The 21356-nt window shown below is 45.5% G+C and overlaps 1 protein-coding gene across 1 annotated transcript in view; it reads right to left on the minus strand.

Annotated features, from left to right (window-relative positions):
* The window catches only part of LOC110498648 (hedgehog-interacting protein), a 48871-nt gene that overhangs the window by 17318 nt on the left and 10197 nt on the right, over window positions 1–21356 (minus strand). Inside the window, exons 3-8 of the mRNA XM_036954278.2 lie at window positions 19646–19790; window positions 17456–17657; window positions 7206–7357; window positions 3071–3244; window positions 1844–1987; window positions 1130–1251 (exon numbers count right to left, since the gene is read on the minus strand). Of these exons, the coding sequence (XP_036810173.1) occupies window positions 1130–1251; window positions 1844–1987; window positions 3071–3244; window positions 7206–7357; window positions 17456–17657; window positions 19646–19790 (939 nt within the window). The remainder of the gene's footprint in view (window positions 1–1129; window positions 1252–1843; window positions 1988–3070; window positions 3245–7205; window positions 7358–17455; window positions 17658–19645; window positions 19791–21356) is intronic.

Genomic DNA, 21356 nt, shown 5'->3' on the forward strand with positions numbered 1-21356 from the left:
CTAAATAGCGCAAAAGGTTGATGATGGAGTTTTAGTGTATTTTTGGGACAACATGAATGTAAATCGTTATGTAGTCATTACATGGGAATAATGGACATTATGATGTGAGGAGTTCTCGCCCCTATTAGGGTGTAATCAGATATCAGTAATCAGGTAATGAACTCCACCTCCATCATGGCAATAGTATAATCGGGGCCGGGGTCTGGGTTAATTTGGCCCTACCAGTGATCGTCCTGGGTGAGAGGTGGCCAATGGAATGGGTGGGAGCTTTAAACTAGGCTGAGGGGCTGGGAGGGAGGGGGTTAGGGGGGGTTGTTTTGCGGGTGGCTGAAATAGCACTCATTGTGTGGTTATTAGAACCAAACAAACAGCTCTACATGATTCAAACCAAACATCAGCACTCATTTCTTCATTGTGTTAGAAAGAGTGTTCTGGTGTCGATTATGCTCTTTTGACGTGCACCAAGGAGAATATGAACCCCAGATCCTCATGGCTCTGTTTAGTGTGCTTTCAACTATACTAACCCATCATCAAGATATTCATCGTGGCTGACAACTATAAATCCTAGTCATGGACACAAACTCGCATTCCCCTGGCAACGATATGCGAGGACAAATCGTTTGTGGATCACAATAACTTCTGATACTTTTTAAAATATTTTTTACTCAGACACACTGTGTACTGAACAAGTTGGAGGCTGACCAAATACCTCATTCTCACAACAGGAAAGAATCCAGTTGTGTTCCAAAAAAACAGACATCGTTGTTCTCGTGCAGAACACAGAGTAAAATGAAAGGTTATCCAAAAAGGTCATTTGTGAGGAATTCCATCATATTCTTCCACACTTTCCCAAGGTGAGAGAGGACATGAAATGAGACTGTAAGGCAGACAGAGCTATTTTCATAACAAGCAACATTAATATCCCATTGATGTATTCCAGACAGACTCCTAAAGGGCACTCTCAGGCTCCTAAAGGTCCCAAATGGCAGCCTGTCCACTATAAAGTGCACTCCTTTTAACCAGGGCTCATGCACTCTGTTCAGAAGTAGTGCACTATATAGGGAATAGGGTGCCATTTGGGACACATCCTCAGTGTTGTTAGGGAAAACCATTAGAAGAAGGAACTCACCGTAGTCTTTCCCCTTAGTGATCGCCAGTATTCTCCCTGCAGACGCGTTCCTACCGCTGGCGTCCGTGCACAGGATCAAGAGACTCCCGTTGTTATCCGTATGATGCCGGTCCACGGCACACCTGGGGAAAGACAGGAATGAACGGATAAGTGGGAAAAACATTGGAACGCCATGACACTGTCCATCTGCGATGATGCGTTACTCCCTGAGTGTCACCTTGGGGTGGTTGTGCCACATGATAAAACAGTGGCATGCAACGGGGATACTGTAAATCAATAGCTGCATATCTCACACACCCAGCTACAAGTCAGTAAGATTGATGAACACGTTCTAATGAAACTCATAGCCTAGTACAGTCAATCTATGATCAACCTTTTACCATGTCAAGACACAGAACAACCGAGGCAGTAACACACGGAGTGATCTGATCATGTCCATAGTTGAGAAGATACACACTAGAAAGGAATAGGTGCAACAGTCACTCATAATGAACTGTCACTCAGAATTAACTGTCACTCACAATTAACTGTCGCTCACAATTAAATACGACATACTATATACTAATATTAATATATGAGAAGATACACACACACACCATAGTGAAGTATTGGTGGGATTTTCTGGGTGGGTACAGGTATCAGGTATGTGAAGTATTGGTGGGATTCTCTGGGTAGGTACAGGTATTAGGTATGGCCATGGAGCATTTCACTCACCTGCCTGGGTCATGCAGTCCGTGGGCAAATATTTCTGGTGGCTGGTTGGTGCTGTTGAAGTAGGGGTTGTTCCTGGGTATGGAGTAGGGAGCCGTGCAGCAGTCTGTGTCCACGTCCACCCTCAACACAGACCCTGTGAAATCACTGCAGACAGCACACACAAGAAAGGACAACTGGTTAGTTGGGAGGAAACTGTTGGAGGTGGAAAAACTGTAGCTACTGTCTTGGTTTACTGCTGCCATATTGCTTCATCTTGCCAAATGTTAGAAGACTTACTGTCCTTTAAGTTTTTGGGAAATGGCCTACAGTGGCCTAAAAAATACCAGCAGAAAGATGGCCATAGAAAGATATCCCATAGACAGATACCCATAGAAAGATGTCCATAGAAAGACTCCCATAGACAGATACCCATAGAAAGATGTCCATAGAAAGACTCCCATAGGCAGATAACCATAGAAAGATGGCCATAGAAAGATGCCCATAGAAAGAAGGCCATAGAAAGATACCCATAGAAAGATGGCCATTGAAAGATACCCATAAAAAGATTGCCATAGAAAGATACCCATAGAAAAATGAGAATAGAAAGATGGCCATAGAAATATGAGAATAGAAAGATGGCCATAGAAAGATACCCATAGAAAGATGGCCATAGAAAGATGCCCATAGAAAGAAGGCCATAGAAAGATACAAGATACACATAGAAAGATGGCCATAGAAAGATACCCATAGAAAGATGGCTATAGAAAGATGCCCATAGAAAGATGGCTATAGAAAGATGCCCATAGAAAGAAGGCCATAGAAAGATACCCATAGAAAGATGGCCATTGAAAGATACCCCAAAAAAGATTGCCATAGAAAGATACCCATAGAAAGATGAGAATAGACAGATACCCATAGAAAGGTGTCCATAGAAAGATGTCCATAGAAAGACTCCCATAGACAGATACCCATAGAAAGATGGCCATAGAAAGATACCCATAGAAAGATGGCCATAGAAAGATGCCCATAGAAAGAAGGCCATAGAAAGATACCCATAGAAAGATGAGAATAGAAAGATGCCCATAGAAAGATTCCCATAGAAAGATTCCCATAGAAAGATACCCATAGAAAGATGGCAATAGAAAGATACCCATACTAAAGATTCTGACAGAATGATCCCCACAGACTAATCCCCAAATAGCCTACATATTGCCCTTGACCTTTGACCCCCTGACCACTGGGTCTCACCTAAGGCCGTCCATCTCCTCCATGTCGTCCAGGGTGATCATGCCATCTCCCAGGACGATGTGCAGCAGGCCGTCAGGGCCAAACAGCAGCTGTCCTCCCAGGTGCTTCCTGTGCAGCTCTGCCACTTCTATCAGCATCCGCATGGTCCTACTGTCCACCACATTTGGGTTTTTCCTGATCAACAAAATTAAATTGAAAAGTGTTCGATCAAATGCATTGTTTCTCATATCTTCATACCTCCCCACCATTAGGTTGTGGGATCTTGTTTTCTGTTTAGTTTCTGTAGCTTGACAGAGCTGTGTGCTTTCGTTTTTTGACTTTGTTATTTTGTTTGGTGTCATCAATAGATACGATGTACGCCTACCACGCTGCGCCTTGGTCTCCTTCTACCAACGAGAGCTGTTACACCTAGAGTGTATTGTTTCATATCTCTATGAGAGGAACCTAGAGTGTATTGTTTCATATCTCTATGAGAGGAACCTAGAGTGTATTGTTTTATATCTCTATGAGAGGGACCTAGAGTGTATTGTTTTATATCTCTATGAGGAACCTAGAGTGTATTGTTTCATATCTCTATGAGGAACCTAGAGTGTATTGTTTCATATCTCTATGAGGAACCTAGAGTGTATTGTTTTATATCTCTATGAGAGGAACCTAGAGTGTATTGTTTCATATCTCTATGAGAGGAACCTGGAGGGTATTGTTTTATATCTCTATGAGAAACCTAGAGTGTATTGTTTTATATCTCTATGAGAGGAACCTAGAGTGTATTGTTTTATATCTCTATGAGGAACCTAGAGTGTATTGTCTCATATCTCTATGAGAGGAACCTAGAGGGTATTGTTTTAAAACTCTATGAGAGGAACCTAGAGTGTATTGTTTTACATCTCTATGAGAGGAACCTAGAGTGTATTGTTTTATATCTCTATGAGGAACCTAGAGTGTATTGTTTTATATCTCTATGAGGAACCTAGAGTGTATTGTTTCATATCTCTATGAGGAACCTAGAGTGTATTGTTTCATATCTCTATGATTAACCTAGAGTGTATTGTTTCATATCTCTATGAGGAACCTAGAGTGTATTGTTTCATATCTCTATGAGAGGAACCTAGAGTGTATTGTTTCATATCTCTATGAGAGGAACCTAGAGTGTATTGTTTTATATCTCTATGAGGAACCTAGAGTGTATTGTTTTATATCTCTATGAGAGGAACCTAGAGTGTATTGTTTCATATCTCTATGAGGAACCTAGAGTGTATTGTTTTATATCTCTATGAGAAACCTAGAGTGTATTGTTTTATATCTCTATGAGAGGAACCTAGAGTGTATTGTTTTATATCTCTATGAGGAACCTAGAGTGTATTGTTTCATATCTCTATGAGAGGAACCTAGAGGGTATTGTTTTAAAACTCTATGAGAGGAACCTAGAGTGTATTGTTTTACATCTCTATGAGAGGAACCTAGAGTGTATTGTTTTATATCTCTATGAGGAACCTAGAGTGTATTGTTTTATATCTCTATGAGGAACCTAGAGTGTATTGTTTCATATCTCTATGAGGAACCTAGAGTGTATTGTTTCATATCTCTATGATTAACCTAGAGTGTATTGTTTCATATCTCTATGAGGAACCTAGAGTGTATTGTTTCATATCTCTATGAGAGGAACCTAGAGTGTATTGTTTCATATCTCTATGAGAGGAACCTAGAGTGTATTGTTTTATATCTCTATGAGGAACCTAGAGTGTATTGTTTTATATCTCTATGAGAGGAACCTAGAGTGTATTGTTTCATATCTCTATGAGGAACCTAGAGTGTATTGTTTTATATCTCTATGAGAAACCTAGAGTGTATTGTTTTATATCTCTATGAGAGGAACCTAGAGTGTATTGTTTTATATCTCTATGAGGAACCTAGAGTGTATTGTTTCATATCTCTATGAGAGGAACCTAGAGGGTATTGTTTTAAAACTCTATGAGAGGAACCTAGAGTGTATTGTTTTACATCTCTATGAGAGGAACCTAGAGTGTATTGTTTTATATCTCTATGAGGAACCTAGAGTGTATTGTTTTATATCTCTATGAGGAACCTAGAGTGTATTGTTTCATATCTCTATGAGGAACCTAGAGTGTATTGTTTCATATCTCTATGATTAACCTAGAGTGTATTGTTTCATATCTCTATGAGGAACCTAGAGTGTATTGTTTCATATCTCTATGAGAGGAACCTAGAGTGTATTGTTTCATATCTCTATGAGAGGAACCTAGAGTGTATTGTTTTATATCTCTATGAGAGGAACCTAGAGTGTATTGTTTTATATATCTATGAGAGGAACCTAGAGTGTATTGTTTCATATCTCTATGAGAGGAACCTAGAGTGTATTGTCAGAGGCTTGCGTGATGCTTCAATACATTCCATACCAAGGGTGGACAGTCTTAGGGGTCATAGTGTGTGCATGCTTTTTCTCCAACCAAGTCCTAACACACCCATGCATTAACCAAAATGAGCCCTAAACATATGTTGACACTATTGGGGCCTACTACACATATTGAGACAAAAGGTAAAGAACGTTTGAGACGTATATTTAAAGGATGTCCTGATTAAACAGAGAGGTGCTCATGTAATGCCTGGATGGGAAAAATAGCAATTATGTACGTGAGTAAGATGATACCACTGCAGGAGAAAATTCTGACATGTAAAAACAAGCTAACTCACCGACAACACGCCAACGAGAAGAGTGTTTAATGAGCTTGTTGTCTGGAGACATTGGGTTTTAGATTTGACGCTTCATTAAAGCTCAGAGTTAGGACGTTATTACGATGTTGGGGTGAATCTCAACTCAAAGCTGTAACTCAAACCCATAAAGTGATGTCTTTCCAAGTCCAGAGAAAAGATTTGGCTTCATGTTAACAGCCACAAAATGTTTAATGATGTGTTATTTTGGGCAGGGTATTTAGACAGAGAGGTTCTTATTATTTTCCTTCAGGGTCGTTACTCTGCCAGGAAGAGATGGACTATTTCACACTGAGTGACATACAAATACCAACGCAATGGCTCCTCCTCAAAACGCCAGCACCGCCAAGATTATAACAGTTTGAAAAATGAAGTCTTTAAACCGAGCCATACAGTGATTATAATAATAAAAACGTAATACTTTAACTAGTATAGTTACGAGAAGTTTGTTTTGTTAATCACGGATTGTTGTGCAACGGAGCTCTGGTATATCACCTGCAGAGCCACAAACATCTACAGTTGTCATTAGCGGCCATTTTCAGTTTTCAATAAAAGCAAAAGCTGTCAACGTCAGAAAACACGTTTCACTGTGCAGGACTTGACTTGGCAGCTAGCCGGCACAGGCTCCATTCAAAACTCACTAGAAAATAAACATTTCCTGTTCATCAACTGTACCGTATACTAGTGATGGTGAACAAAATAGTTGTTACATATCGGGATATTATTTTTGACGATGTATGGTATTGTTTTGACAGTATCACAATGTTATTTGTGTTCTAGTTGGCTGTACCTGCTCCAAAACTCCAGGATTTTCCCCTCATAGCTTGTTCTCCATCTTCTTTTTAAATAGGGAGCCAAGATGTTTTCAGCACTTTTATTTTCCTGACTGATCAAGACTCGTGTTCTCATGGCTCTCTCTCTCTTGTCTCTCTGCAGCAGACATATGGTGAGCAATAGGTTTGAAACTTCGAATAACATTGCAATGAAATTACAGTGCGAATCGCAATAAATATCATATCGGCACCTAAGTATCATGATAATATCGTATTGTGAGGTCCCTGGAAATTCCCAGCCCTACTTTATACCTGCAAACATTTATCTCAGGAATATCGACACTGAAATCCATCTTATTTAGGCTTTGCTTGTTTCTGCATCGTCATTGGTTGAACCATGTGTGGTCAATGAATGTATCTAGGGGGTGGTTGGTTTGGTTTCTCCTATTTTACCTGGAGACGGTGCCCACAGGACATAGATGTCAATTCAACGTTTATTCAACTTTGGTTCAATGTAATTTCACAGATTTTACCTGGAGACGGTGTACTCGACCACACGCAGGACGTTTCTGTACTATCAGTGGTTGAACCGTAAATGGTAAATGTTTGGCATGGGTTTCTCCACTAGTTACCTGGAGACGGTGTACTCGACCACGCGCAGAATGTGGTCGTGCGGTCCGATGGCCCAGCGCTCCTGGTTGGTGGTGTAGGAGACGTACAGCTTGCCGTTCTTCTTGTAATTGGGGTGGAATGTGAGACCTAGCAGACCCCTTTCATCTCCTGCCTGCAGTCAGAGGACAAATATAAAGGACCAACAAGTTAATTATGTCCCTACTTTTTCTTTCTTTCTTTCTTTCTTTCTTTCTTTCTTTCTTTCTTTCTTTCTTTCTTTCTTTCTTTCTTTCTGCTGCTTGTGCTGTAGTAACTAAAGTCAAAGCCAACCTATAAACCACAGCCAATCACCCTTCACATTGTCAATTTCTCTCTACTTTTCTCACTATATTTCTTTCTCTCTCGTCTCCTTCCATCTTGGTCTCTGTAGATACCCAGTGCCCACCCCTCCCAACCGAATCCCCCTCTTCTGTCCTCCCCACATACCGTACCTCCACTACCGCCCTCATTGACTACTGCATTACAAACCATTATAAAACATTTGACTCCAGCCAGTGCTCCCCCTCGATCCTCCTCCAGCCCACCCCACCCCAGCCCAGCCCAGCCCTCTCTCTCTCTCTCTCCAGCTTGTCCTCGGGGCCCCTGCGACGCCCAGGCCATCCCGGCGGCCTCCATTGTCCGGTGATTTGTGTGTGTAATCTTTGGGGGATATCCGTGAATGCTATGCTGAGTGGCTGAAAGAATTTATTAGCTCACTCGTAGTTCATAGAGAACACAAAAGTGCAGAGTCCTTCAGCCCCCCCCCCCCCCCTCCCTCCCGCCGCACCATGCAAAATTTGAGGACAGAGATGGAGGGGGGAAGAGAAAGAGAACCTAAACAAGGACAGGGCTCCCTGCACCCAGTGTCTTGGCAACATGTTTAGAAACCATCTAAATTGCTTGTGTAATACGTAAACCTTTGTCTCACCCCGGAGGCAGCTACATCAGTCACAACTCTGGTGGTCCTCCCATCATAGTTAGCTGTAATAAGCAGCTATAGCATTTCAGTCCCTAGGCAATGCAATCAGGTCTTTGTGTTTCTCTCTCTCCCTCTCTTAACAAAAGAATGAACAGAATGCCAGGCTTAGGTGTTAACGATGTTTAAAACGTGCCCCCTTACATTTTTGGCCATATGTTGTTGTCCCCCCCTCTCCAAAACAGCTCAACCCCCATTCCTCCCTCAATAACAGAAGCATTGATGCTGGCTGGCGTGGATGCAAAAATCGACCTCAAAACCCCCTAGAATGGCTACCTCACTGAAGGAGGCAAACCAGCAGCATCAACATCAGCCAGAATCAATGCCGATCTGCCTGCGTCAACCTCTTGGAATTCCCTCTCAAAATATTTAAAAAGGAATTTAGGCAAAGAGAGCGAGGAGGTCTGGCCTTTGTGTTAGGCCTACAGTGTGGAGGCATTAGCAGAGGTGTAGTCCCGGGTCACAGGCCAAGCAACACAGATCATAAATTGGTTAAAGTGTACTGGATCCCCCAGAAACTGTTTGGACGGCGAAGGGCAGAACCCAGTCAAACATTCCAATGGAATGTGATGTCCGTGTCGTCAGCCCTGTTCTGTACGAGCTAGGCCTACAGTGATCAGACACCGGGGTCCTTTCAATACCACCGTTAAGATAAAAAATGCGAACGTTGACGAATAAATAAGAGTTCCTCTCGACGAGAATTTATGAGAACTACTCAATGTAAATTCCGGTGTTGCTCAAAATAACAGGATTTATGTGGGGTTGGTAGTGAGTCCAATAAACTGCACATTGACAGTAATGAGTGGGACATGATTCTAGTTTGCCACAGACAACCATTCCCGTCCCTCACCTTAAAATGATTGACCCATATGTCAGATTTGGGATGCAGTGACCCGAATTCCCCCCATAAACACTGGGAAGGAGCGGGTCAACACAAGAATTCCAAAAGGAAGGAGCTGTTTGATCTTCAGCTAAAAGACCACTAAAACACAGAGGCGGTAAATGGGCTGAAATATTAGCTCTCTCGCTAATGACTGCTCGTCATAACCAGAAGGCATACGGACGGCAGCAGCGCTAACACCAGGTCATAAGAAACAAACACTTGGAAACTAGGCCTGAGTTCCAAATGGCACCCTATTCCCTACATAGCGCACTACTTTTGGCCCAAACCCGCTAGGGAATAGGATGCCATTTGGGACACACCCCAATTCAATCTTAACTCCTGATTAGGAGAAGAGAAAAAATACCTTGGCAGATGCATCGCTATCAAATTACTGCCAAAGCTACAGCAGACATACTGTTGACAATGTAAGTAGGCAGCTCTGCTCCAAGTGATAGACAAAAGAACTCATTTGAAGTGTTTGTGTGTTGAGTATTAGTTCCAGTTAAAATATAAACAAAGTGAGGTTTCACTATCTTCCTGCTCTACTGTGCGGAGTTATTTAGAGGAGAGGTACTGGGTGTACTGCAGTGGAGGCTGGTGGGAGGAGCTATAGGAGGACGTGCTCATTGTAATGGCTGGAATGGAATCAATGGAACGGAGTCAAACGGGGTTTCTATATGTTTGATCTGTTTGATACTGTTCCATTAATTCCATTCCAGCCATTACAATGAGCCCACCTCCTATAGCTCCTCCCACTAGCCTCCTACAGGTCCTCTGACCACCCCCTTTTCTGGTCATGGGAGAACAAAGCCTAGTAGCAGGGGGGGACAATGGCCATCGATGATGTCATTGTGACACCTCTGTCAGGCCCTCCACAAATCACTTCAACGCCTTGACTTGAAAACAAGCTTCCCTCCTTTTCTCCTTAAACTGTTCTTCTCCTTCTCCTTCCTTTTTTACGACCACCATCATTCTTCCTCCCAGTGTGGTAGTGGGCTCTGGTGGAATCTCAAGGGGCTGTGTCTGTCTGTCTGTCTGTCTGTCTGTCTGTCTGTCTGTCTGTCTGTTGATGCTCCACCAACACCTGCCTCCAGATTCACAGCGTAGGCCGGACATTGTTCTTCCGTTTTTGGCCGTTGTTTTTGGTGTCAAGAGCCAGGCGAGGCAGAGTTGGAGTTCTCACCAGAACATCAGCAGCATTCCATAGAGCTGTGGAACGGGAGCCGGAGCAGGGAGCGGAGCATAGTGAGTGGCTACCGTTTCCAATCCCGCCAGGCAGCTGCCTTTCTGTTCCATGATGCATGGTTTGGCTCCCTGCATTGTTAGCCCAGCGCCTTTTGATCCTCATTGGCTCTGGCAATCCTCACAAAAATACATTCCACTACGAGGAGAGCTGATTGGAGAAAAACAATGCAGTCCCTTTTACCTCAAAGGCAATCTGAAATGTTCACACTCATTCAGCCCCCCACCTCCCCCTGGTTACTCCAGCACAATGAAACCAGGGAGCCAAGTCAACCCCCCCCCCCCCCCCCCCCCACCTGTTAACACACATTAATCCTATGACAAGGTCGGAGCTTAGACCAGAGATCACTCAGTCTCATAACGAAGGGAGAGGGGAGAAAAAACTAAAGAGACCAAACCACCCAGCCCAATCAGATTGGATGCAAAACCACTTTTATAATGGAGGAGGCAGCCAGGCAATTTCCTGTATCACACGACATGTCGGCCAACAGAGTAATGTTTTGGGTCTACGACTCCATCTTGATAAACTACGACTTTCACTGAACTTTCTCTTGACGTAATCCAGCGTATGTTCCTCTTCCCATTACATAAATAGGATAACAGTAAGATTAACATTGCTGCCCCCCCTCCTTCAGTATCAGCGCTTCAGTTCTCAGAGGGAGTCAACAGTAGGAGTAAGAGCTAATTTATCATCCGCAGGGCACTTATCTCCGACAGTCTGAGAGGAACCTCTACTCTCTCTGGTTGAGTTAGCCTGACAGTCTGAGAGGAACCTCTGTTCTCTCTGGTTGAGTTAGCCTGACAGTCTGAGAGGAACCTATACTCTCTCTGGCTGAGTTAGCCTGACAGACTGAGAGGAACCTCTACTCTCTTTGGCTGAGTTAGCCTGACAGTCTGAGAGGAACCTCTACTCTCTCTGGCTGAGTTAGCCTGACAGTCTGAGAGGAACCTCTACTCTCTCTGGCTGAGTTAGCCTGACAGTCTGAGAGGAACCTATACTCTCTCTGGCTGAGTTAGCCTGACAGACTGAGAGGAACCTCTACTCTCTTTGGCTGAGTTAGCCTGACAGTCTGAGAGGAACCTCTACTCTCTCTGGCTGAGTTAGCCTGACAGTCTGAGAGGAACCTCTACTCTCTCTGGCTGAGTTAGCCTGACAGTCTGAGAGGAATCTCTACTCTCTCTGGCTGAGTTAGCCTGACAGTCTGAGAGGAACCTCTACTCTCTCTGGCTGAGTTAGCCTGACAGTCTGAGAGGAACCTCTACTCTCTCTGGCGGAGTTAGCCTGACAGTCTGAGAGGAACCTCTACTCTCTCTGGCTGAGTTAGCCTGACAGTCTGAGAGGAACCTCTACTCACTCTGGCTGAGTTAGCCTGACAGTCTGAGACGAACCTCTACTCTCTCTGGCGAGTTAGCCTGACAGTCTGAGAGGAACCTCTAATCTCTTTGGCTGAGTTAGCCTGACAGTCTGAGAGGAACCTCTACTCTCTCTGGCTGAGTTAGCCTGACAGTCTGAGAGGAACCTCTACTCTCTCTGGCTGAGTTAGCCTGACAGTCTGAGGAACCTCTACTCTCTCTGGCTGAGTTAGCCTGACAGTCTGAGAGGAATCTCTACTCTCTCTGGCTGAGTTAGCCTGAAAGTCTGAGACGAACCTCTACTCTCTCTGGCGAGTTAGCCTGACAGTCTGAGAGGAACCTCTACTCTCTCTGGCTGAGTTAGCCTGACAGTCTGAGAGGAACCTCTACTCTCTCTGGCTGAGTTAGCCTGACAGTCTGAGAGGAACCTCTACTGTCTCTGGTTGAGTTAGCCTGACAGTCTGAGAGGAACCTCTACTGTCTCTGGCTGAATTAGCCTGACAGTCTGAGAGGAACCTCTACTCTCTCTGGCTGAGTTAGCCTGACAGTCTGAGAGGAACCTCTACTCTCACTGGCTGAATTAGCCTGACAGTCTGAGAGGAACCTCTACTCTCTCTGGCTGAGTTAGTCTGACAGTCTGAGAGGAACCTCTACTCTCTCTGGCTGAGTTAGCCTGACAGTCTGAGAGGAACCTCTGCTCTCTCTGGTTGAGTTAGCCTGACAGTCTGAGAGGAACCTCTACTGTCTCTGGCTGAGTTAGCCCAACAGCTGTAGATGCAGTGTGACAGAGCACAAGAACACAGCATGAGATATTTGTCTCACAGTGAATATATTTTATTGCGCGTCCGCGCCCCTAGCCCTGTCACACAGGCTAACACACTTCAATAAGAGTGTTAGGCGAACCCACACTGCTCAAAGCAGATGTCTTCATTCCAAACCGCTTTCGCCCCATTGCCTTTGCAGCTGGCTGATGTAAGCAACCAACAACGGCGTCGCTCTATTTGCGCATAGGCAATGTGTCACCATGAATGAAATCAAAGCCAGCGTATTGTCAGCCACCGCTGGATACAGGGAGACTAAGTATGGATGTTGGGCTGCATTCTCTCTCCTTCAACAGCATCTGGAAGTGGTTCTCGCTCGAAACAGAAAACCCAAAACAAGTTAACTGTCTGAGCACCTCAGTTAACGCGCCGTGATGGCTTTATAGTCAGCATGACACTATCAGGTGTTAGTACTGAGCTGAGACGTGCTGAACACGCCGTGTGGTACAGTTGGTAGTGACGAGTCGTAAAGATAACAGCGCCCTGTTCAGGACTGTGCCACACGGTTTCGCACCGTGCCCGCCAAGCCGCCTTCACCACATCTGAGCCACAGCCTGGCGGTGGTGGTGCAAGTCTCCGTTTAATCACAAAGCAGCTGGGAAACAATCAGTCAATCAGTTGTTAGAGATGAGAGTATCTGATCCAATGGGCTTGGAGGATGGTGACTGTGACGCCTCCGGGACAGATGGACAGAAACAATGTCAAACAGGGCAAGTTTGAGAGAGGACTCTGTGTGTGGGAGAAGGGGTGTTAGGGAATGTCGGAATTAGCAGGCTTCCTACCGGGAAGAGGACGCCAGCAAGTGCGTTACACACAATCAAGTAATGACAGGAGGGGAAAGGGAGATTGGGTGTCAGGGAACACCCACGGTGCAATGAAGAGAGAAGGAGAGCCTCCCTTGCTCCCTCCCTTCGGCAGCATTGTGTCTGAGCGGGTCATCTTAATTGTCACGGGGGGGGTCGGCAGAAGGAACCACAGAAGGAACCACAGAACATTACAATCAAAGCATGTGGCAGCTAGGGGAGTCAGGGCAATGATAAACCCTTATCTTCCCCTCTCAGTGAGGCTCACTCCAGCCCACCCTTCTCATCTCCCACTTCCCCTGAGGCTCCTGGGTGTTCTATATGTATAGAGAGAACTATGTCCTGTTGATGCAGTGAGTAAACACCTCAGCCCCCCCTGGTAGCCCCCTCTGGATGCCCCCCCTAGTATCCCCCCTGGTCCCCTGATGCTGGGGGCCCCGTGCGGCCAGAGTCTTGTAGCAGCCAATAGCCAACATCACAGAATAGGACTCAGGGGGGCCTACCGGCCAGCCTGCCGGGTCTCAAGCCACTCTCTAATTGTCATAATGATTGTTTTATCCGCTAGCAGTTAGGTTTAATGATGATAAGACAGCAGGAGGGTCGTCCTGGGTTCCCTGTGGGCCTGTTTGCATGTCCATTCGCTGGGGTCCGCTTCACTCCCTGTAATCTCCACTGTCCTCTTTCTAAAGGAACGGTGGGAGGCATGCGTGATAGATAAAATTCCTGTCCAAAAAGTGTGCCCCCTCCTCCTCCTCTTCCCCATTTCCCTATCTCTGGACACTATCAGTTCACTCTCAAATTCAAAAACTACAGCTATCGCCTTGGATACGGATAAACATCATCAGGGGCCATATGTATTAAGAGTTGCCTTTTAACTCACACAATGACCTTGATTACATGGACAGGGGGAAAGATGATCCCAGATCAGTACTCCTTCTCTGAGACAGCTCTAGATGTAACTGTCTGTGAGCAGGGCTGGAGTCAATTCCATTTCAATTCCAGTCAATTCAGAAAAGAAAAAACAAATTCCAATTCCATTTCCAAATGTTCTTCATTGAAAAGCGTTGAAGAGAATGTCATTGCACTTCCTGAATTGTCTAGAATTGAAATGGAATTGACCCCAAACCTGTCTGTGACACATAGCTAACCGTCAGTGGCAGAAGTGGATGTCTCCATGTAAAGTTGTGTGGTAAGAGCTGGTAAGAGCTACGATAGCATTAACAGGTCCTAGCAGGTGAGAAATTGAAACTGAACCTGAAATGACATGGTAAATTATAGGCCATTTCAAAAGCTTAACAATCCTACACAGCTATAAAGATGATGTTTCCAACTACTGGCACTGGACCTGACGCTGCATGTCTATGGTGCACACTACTGAGGTTGAAATGATGCCTACATGGAATACTGCTCCACTACACCAATCCTCTCCCCGGCTTCCAAGACGACGTCGATAAAGAAAAAGACGACTTCCTATTCAACTGTTGCCCAGAGGCTCTGCCAACACAAAGCTACGGAGGAGCGGGCGGGCGGGCGGTGATGATTGAATTTCTTCTTGATTCGCTCTCGTGGGTGTGCTGCTCCGCTTCTCTCTTCTCCCTCTTCTCTCGGAGAAGGTTCCAAACCACACGGCAGTATAACATATCTTTGAGGGGGGAGGCCAGCCAACCCGAGCCCCAGCTCCAGGCCCTCTCTCCTCTTCTCCTCCCCTGTTCTCTGGAAGTTAGATTTCCATGATGATCGGAGGTCAGAGCAGACCAGACTGAGTGAGTAAATGTCAGATAGGTGCTAATTCTTTTCAGAAGTACCAGACATGCCAATGGTTTCCTGTCTCGAGGAAACTGCAGTGGAGAGGGACGGGTGACGAGTACTTCTGGTGTGTGTGTGTTTGTGCACCGTGAACACAGTTCATCTCCTTAGACCCCTCGTTATTAGAACGGTCTCAACAGACACCAGATGTTTCTTTAGCAACCGAGGGTGGAGAGGGAAAGAGAGAGGGAAAGAGAGAGGGAGGGAGAGAGAGAGAATAGAGAGAGAATAGATAGAGAGAGAGAGCAAGAGAATAGAGAGAGAATAGATAGAGAGAGAGAGAGAGAGAGAGAGAGAGAGAGAGAGAGAGAGAGAGAGAGAGAGAGAGAGAGAGAGAGAGAGAGAATAGATAGAGAGAGAGAGAGAGAGAGCGAGAGAATAGAGAGATAATTAGATAGAGAGAGAGAGAAACACAAACACACCCTACAGAGCCCCAGGACAACAGCACAATTAGACCCAACCAAATCATGAGAAAACAAAAAGATAATTACTTGACACATTGGAAAGAATTAACAAAAAAACAGAGCAAACTAGAATGCTATTTGGCCCTAAACAGAGAGTACACAGCGGCAGAATACCTGATCACTGTGACTGACCCAAAATTAAGGAAAGCTTTGACTATGTACAGACTCAGTGAGCATAGCCTTGCTATTGAGAAAGGCCGCCGTAGGCAGACATGGCTCTCAAGAGAAGACAGGCTATGTGCTCACTGCCCACAAAATGAGGTGGAAACTGAGCTGCACTTCCTAACCTCCTGCCCAATGTATGACCATATTAGAGAGACATATTTCCCTCAGATTACACAGATCCACAAAGAATTCGAAAACAAATCCAATTTTGAAAAACTCCCATATCTACTGGGTGAAATTCCACAGTGTGCCATCACAGCAGCAAGATTTGTGACCTGTTGCCACGAGAAAAGGGCAACCAGTGAAGAACACACACCATTGTAAATACAACCCATATTTATGCTTATTTATTTTAACTTGTGTCCTTTAACCATTTGTACATTGTTAAAACACTGTATATATATATAATATGACATTTGTAATGTCTTTACTGTTTTGAAACCTCTGTATGTGTAATGTTTACTGTTAATTTTTGTTGTTTTTCACTTTACATATTCACTTTGTATGTTGTCTACCTCACTCACTTGAGAGAGAGAGAGAGAGAGAGAGAGAGTAGAGAGAGAATAGAGAGAGAGAGAGAGAATAGAGAGAGAATAGAGAGAGAGAGAGAGAGAGAATAGAGAGAGAGAGAGAATAGAGAGAGAGAGAGAGAGAGAGAGAGAATAGAGAGAGAGAGAGAGAATAGAGAGAGAATAGAGAGAGAGAGAGAGAATAGAGAGAGAATAGAGAGAGAGAGAGAGAATAGAGAGAGAATAGAGAGAGAGAGAGAGAATAGAGAGAGAGAGAGAATAGAGAGAGAGAGAGAGAGAGAGAGAATAGAGAGAGAGAGAGAGAATAGAGAGAGAATAGAGAGAGAGATAGAGAGAATAGAGAGAGAGAGAGAATAGAGAGAGAGAGAGAGAGAGAGAGAGAGAGAGAGAGAGAGAATAGAGAGAGAGAGAGAGAGAGAGAATAGAGAGAGAATAGAGAGAGAGAGAGAGAGAATAGAGAGAGAGAGAGAGAATAGAGAGAGAATAGAGAGAGAGAGAGAGAGAGAGAGAGAGAATAGAGAGATAATAGAGAGAGAGAGACAGAGAGAGAGAGAGAGAAAGAGAGAGAGAGAGAGAGAGAGAGAGAATAGAGATGGTGTAGACAGGCTTGACTACTAAAAGACAGATACAGCTGGTCTTCCACTGTTGTGAGAGGGGCTATTGCTGTGTGAAATCATATCATACGACACAATTTATCAAAATAAAGTATTGGCCAGTGACGTGTTAGTCTGATCGTTTTTCATCTTGTGGGATTGTACAGAGCTAACCTGTATGGAAACAGCTTGGTGGGGGAGAGTAGAGTAACACTTAAAAAGCCATTTATCCACCTTATACGAATTAGCAGCACATTAGCAATGTTCTCAACGTGTGTGCTAAGCTACTGAAAGATAACAATGTGTGAGTTAGCTGTGTTGAGAAAATTAATATATAGCTGATGGTTTTCTTTAATTGCTTAATGAAGTGTTAGACTGGCGGGCAGACTCCAGGGGGGTTAAGTCTGGAAGGAAGGGTCTTGGCTGGTCGGAGTTATCAGACGAGAGAGGTAGGTCTTAGAAGTAGAAATGTTTGAGGAGTGTCCAAGACTGTGTTCCACTCTCTCTCCCTCTCCTCAATGTTTGCAACACAGAAGTAGTGCACTATGTAGAGAATAGGGTGTCATTAGGGATGCGTGTTGTGTTCCTCACTGACCTTGAGTCCGGTCTGCACCAGCTTGTGGATGTCCAGAAAAGGCTCTTTCAGCAGCTCCATGTTATGGGTCAGCACCCGGACGAAGCCCTCCTTCTCCAGGACAAAGAGGCGCTGGGATCCGTCCCCACAGTGCACCACGGCTACTGGCTGCCTCAGCCCACTCAGCACCACCTGGGCACAGTAGCAGTTGTGCTTGTGCTTCCTGGGCGGCAGGAGGAGGAACGAAAGGTCAAGGGTCGCAGACAGATAATCCCGTTGAGAGAGGAAAGGAAGGAGGGAGATGGAGAGAAGGAGAAAGAGCGAGAGTGAGCGTGAGAGACAGATCGAGAGAGCGTGAGAGACAGATCGAGAGAGCGAGAGAGAGCGAGCAGAGAGAGAGAGAGAGAGAGAGAGAGAGAGAGAGAAAGACAGAATATACCCCCCACAATATACATACACTGATTGAGTTGACTTTGACAGTAAGTTAATACCAGTGATTTACAAAGTACGAGTGAAGCAATAGCATGACACGATGGGAAGGGTTGAGTAAGAGTTTAGACACTTCCATAGGCAGTGACTTTGATTCATGTGCATTGGGCACACACACACACACACATATGTCACTCCACGGGTGAATTTAGTGGAGCAATGCTTAAATGGGGGATGAGGGGTCTCCAGCTGTGCAACAAGTGTTGCGCTAAACCACAGTTCACATTTGATGTGGGAAACAGAACATTCAAACTCCATTATACAACATCGCGACGGCTAGCTAACACATGAAGGCGGTGACGCTGATTCTCGCTCCTCACACACTTGTTTCAAGACATTCCCAATCCCTGGGCATAATTTGCCATTGAGAGTCTGAGTGAAGGATGGATATTCATTGGAGGAAAAAGGGTGTAAGTTCAGTTATCTCACCCCGTCAGTTTCCTGTCTGGTGCTATGCTGTCATCGTGACGCATGTGTCAAGTTCATACACACAGCAGATGTGCGCCCTCTTTTTCTATCTCTCTCTTTCGCTCCCTGTCTCTCTCTCTCTCTCTCTCTCTCTCTCTCTCTCTCCCTCACTCTGGCTCTCTCTCTCTCTCACTGCCACTCTCTCTCGCTCCCTGGCTCTCTCTCTATCTCTCCCCCTGCCTCTCTCGCTCCCTAGCTCTCTCTATCTCTCGCTCTACCTCTCTCTCTCTCTCCCTCAGGCCAGTTTTGAAGTGGGAGGTCTGATTAAGACTTACGATGTAAGATGACATCGGTGGTTAAAACCTGGCCCTCTCTCCTTGCTCATCATCTCTTGGCCGGCCCCAGGCGGAAGATGAGAAGGGGAGAGTCAGCTCAACAAGACTCCCTTTAGATGAGCGGCTGCCAACAGAAGCTCTATATCTCTCCTCGGCCATCCCGGCCATCCATCCTAGAGTTCAGTGCAATTACAATTACAGTGCTCTTTAGCATAGCAAGGGGTCATTACTAGAAACGACTAGAGGAGAACCCCATCAACCCCAGGAATGCAGACAGCACTTAGCTAGACATCATAGACAGACAGCATCAGCATAGTTTCTCTGGTCTGGTCCGATCCGGCTCGAGACAGCAGGACGGTCAGTTGGTCACATGTCCAGCAGCAGCGCTCTCAGCTCGCGTCAGGGGGGCTAGAACGGGTCTGTGTCCCAAATGGCACCCTATTCCCTATATGGTGTACTACTTTTCACCAGGGCCCATAAGACTAGTGCACTACATAGGGAATAGGGTGCCATTTGGGACGGAGACGGGGAGCTCAGAGGTTCTCTCTCCACCGGAGCAGACAAAAAAAAGGGGAAAGTTTGTCTATGACGTACTGCTAGCTAGCAGTGAGGGAGGGCTGGCCTGCAGGGTAAGCATTTCCATTGTGTGGCCAAAGCCTGGCCCAATGCACCCTGAATAAACGGCAGGCTTTGGTGATGACTGGAGAGATGGGTGACGGGTAAGGTCATCCAGGCTTGGCTTTGGCATGTCTCCCATGACCCTGGTTCATAGTACATATCGCCTGGGGCGAGACCGGTGGTGGTGGCCAGTCAAAGTGACACACTGGGTTCAGAGTGTGGAGATGCCACGATACACACTATGGCCTCTCTTTCCTCAACTCACTGAAAGCGTCCTTTTTGGATGGTGAACTCAATATTTAAAAAGCATACTTTAAATGCACTCTTCCTAAAGAGATTTTGAAAGTGAAACGTTACAAACCTGTTGATGTCTTCGACTTTCTCATCTCCCAAGTAGTTGGAGTCCTGTCCCCGTGTTTGCTTTCGGTGGAAATCTGGGAAGCACAGGCCTCCGTCCCGCCGTCCGTAGTATTGACAGAACTCATCCACATCGGCTTGGAACAGCTCTGAAAACACCATGGACACAGACAACGGCCCGCAGGCAGAGAAAGACGATTCAATTCAAGTGACATCACGCCTCCTTCAAACCATGATGCAACATCATCCAATTTACCAGCGAGCTGAAGCTAAATCCCCTCCTAGTTAGTCTCCCTTAATTCATGTTTACGCAGCTTTAGTTCCTTAAGTCTTCATACAGTTGTTTTTGAGAGTTGTGCTGAATGAGCCAAACCAAATCCTGGCTAGGCCTGGGCTGAACAAGTGAAGAAATGCTTGGCCAGACAGGCCAACTGGGTTAGATCTGAGCAGAATGTGAGGAATATGCTGTTCAGACTGCTCCTCAGGTCTTCAACTCTGCAGCATGCACCACTGAGGCCCCATCCATCTTTACCTTTATCCTTTGACCCCTGTTGCTATGGCTGTTTGACCCCTGTTGCTATGCCTCGCAGCTCTACCTCACGTGGGTGACTGCTGTGGATACCTAATAGCTTTCCAGATATTTGGAATATTAAGTAAAACATAGGCTGAAATTCTCATACAATTAAAGCACTGTTAGGGGCCAGTGCCAAATGGCACCCTATTCCCTATATAGTGCACTACTTTTGACCAGTACCTATTTGGGCCACAGCCTAGATGCTTTCACCCTCCTCAGCCCAGCGCAGGCACATGGGCACAGCATGTGAAATGTGAGAAACTCTAATTCAAAACTGACCACGTTTAATTAACAGCCCAGTCTTCCAAACACTAACTTTTCACATTTTTAGGGATAGAAATATTCTGTCTGCCTCAAAACCCAAATCAAGAAATGATGTTCCCAAATGTTGATTGATTGTGTTCCACTGCTTGCTTGTGCTTTGGGGAAGTTGTACTAGAGCTAAAGTTGGTTCAACACCAGGGTCTGGGGCACAAAGTCATCTGGGAATATATCCTCATTAGACACAGCAGCCCCAATCCCGCCTGATTGGCCACCTTCAGAGACCCACAGTCACAACATTATTCCAAGATTCTAGGAACCCCCCCCCCCCCCTCCCCTTTCTTATTGTGCTGGCAGGGCAAAACCACGAACAGGGTGAAAAGAACGCAAGCAAGCAGCGTATCTTAAAACCTGCGCGTGACCTAAAAACAACCGTGCCAATATCGTTTCCCTTAACACAACCCTCAGAGGGGCGGAGGAGGAGAGCAAACACAGCAGTGATAAAAACACAAACGGGACTGTCTCTCCCCTCTTTCATCTCGCTCTCGGCCCCCACACATCCCTCCCTCCATCCTGGCCCCCCCACACCGACCACAAGGCTGACCACACTACCACTGGAGGTGATAGGATATCCCACTAAACATCTAAATACAACACGGAGATCAAACACACACTCAGAACACACACACACACACACACACACAAACACTCCCAGGCCTATGCCACCCACCTACTTTGTGCCTGCAGTTATCTTAACCATGCTGGTCCCAGGACCTCAGATGCAGAGGGGAGGGAGGGAGGGAGGGAGGGAGGGAGGGAGGGAGGGAGGGAGGGAGACCTCTAGGTTAAAGTGAGACTCAGGCCGTAAATGTCTTTATGG

This window comes from Oncorhynchus mykiss, chromosome 19 (assembly GCF_057628025.1).
Source record: "Oncorhynchus mykiss isolate SJ-2025 chromosome 19, ASM5762802v1, whole genome shotgun sequence".
Taxonomy (NCBI): Eukaryota; Metazoa; Chordata; class Actinopteri; order Salmoniformes; family Salmonidae; genus Oncorhynchus; species Oncorhynchus mykiss.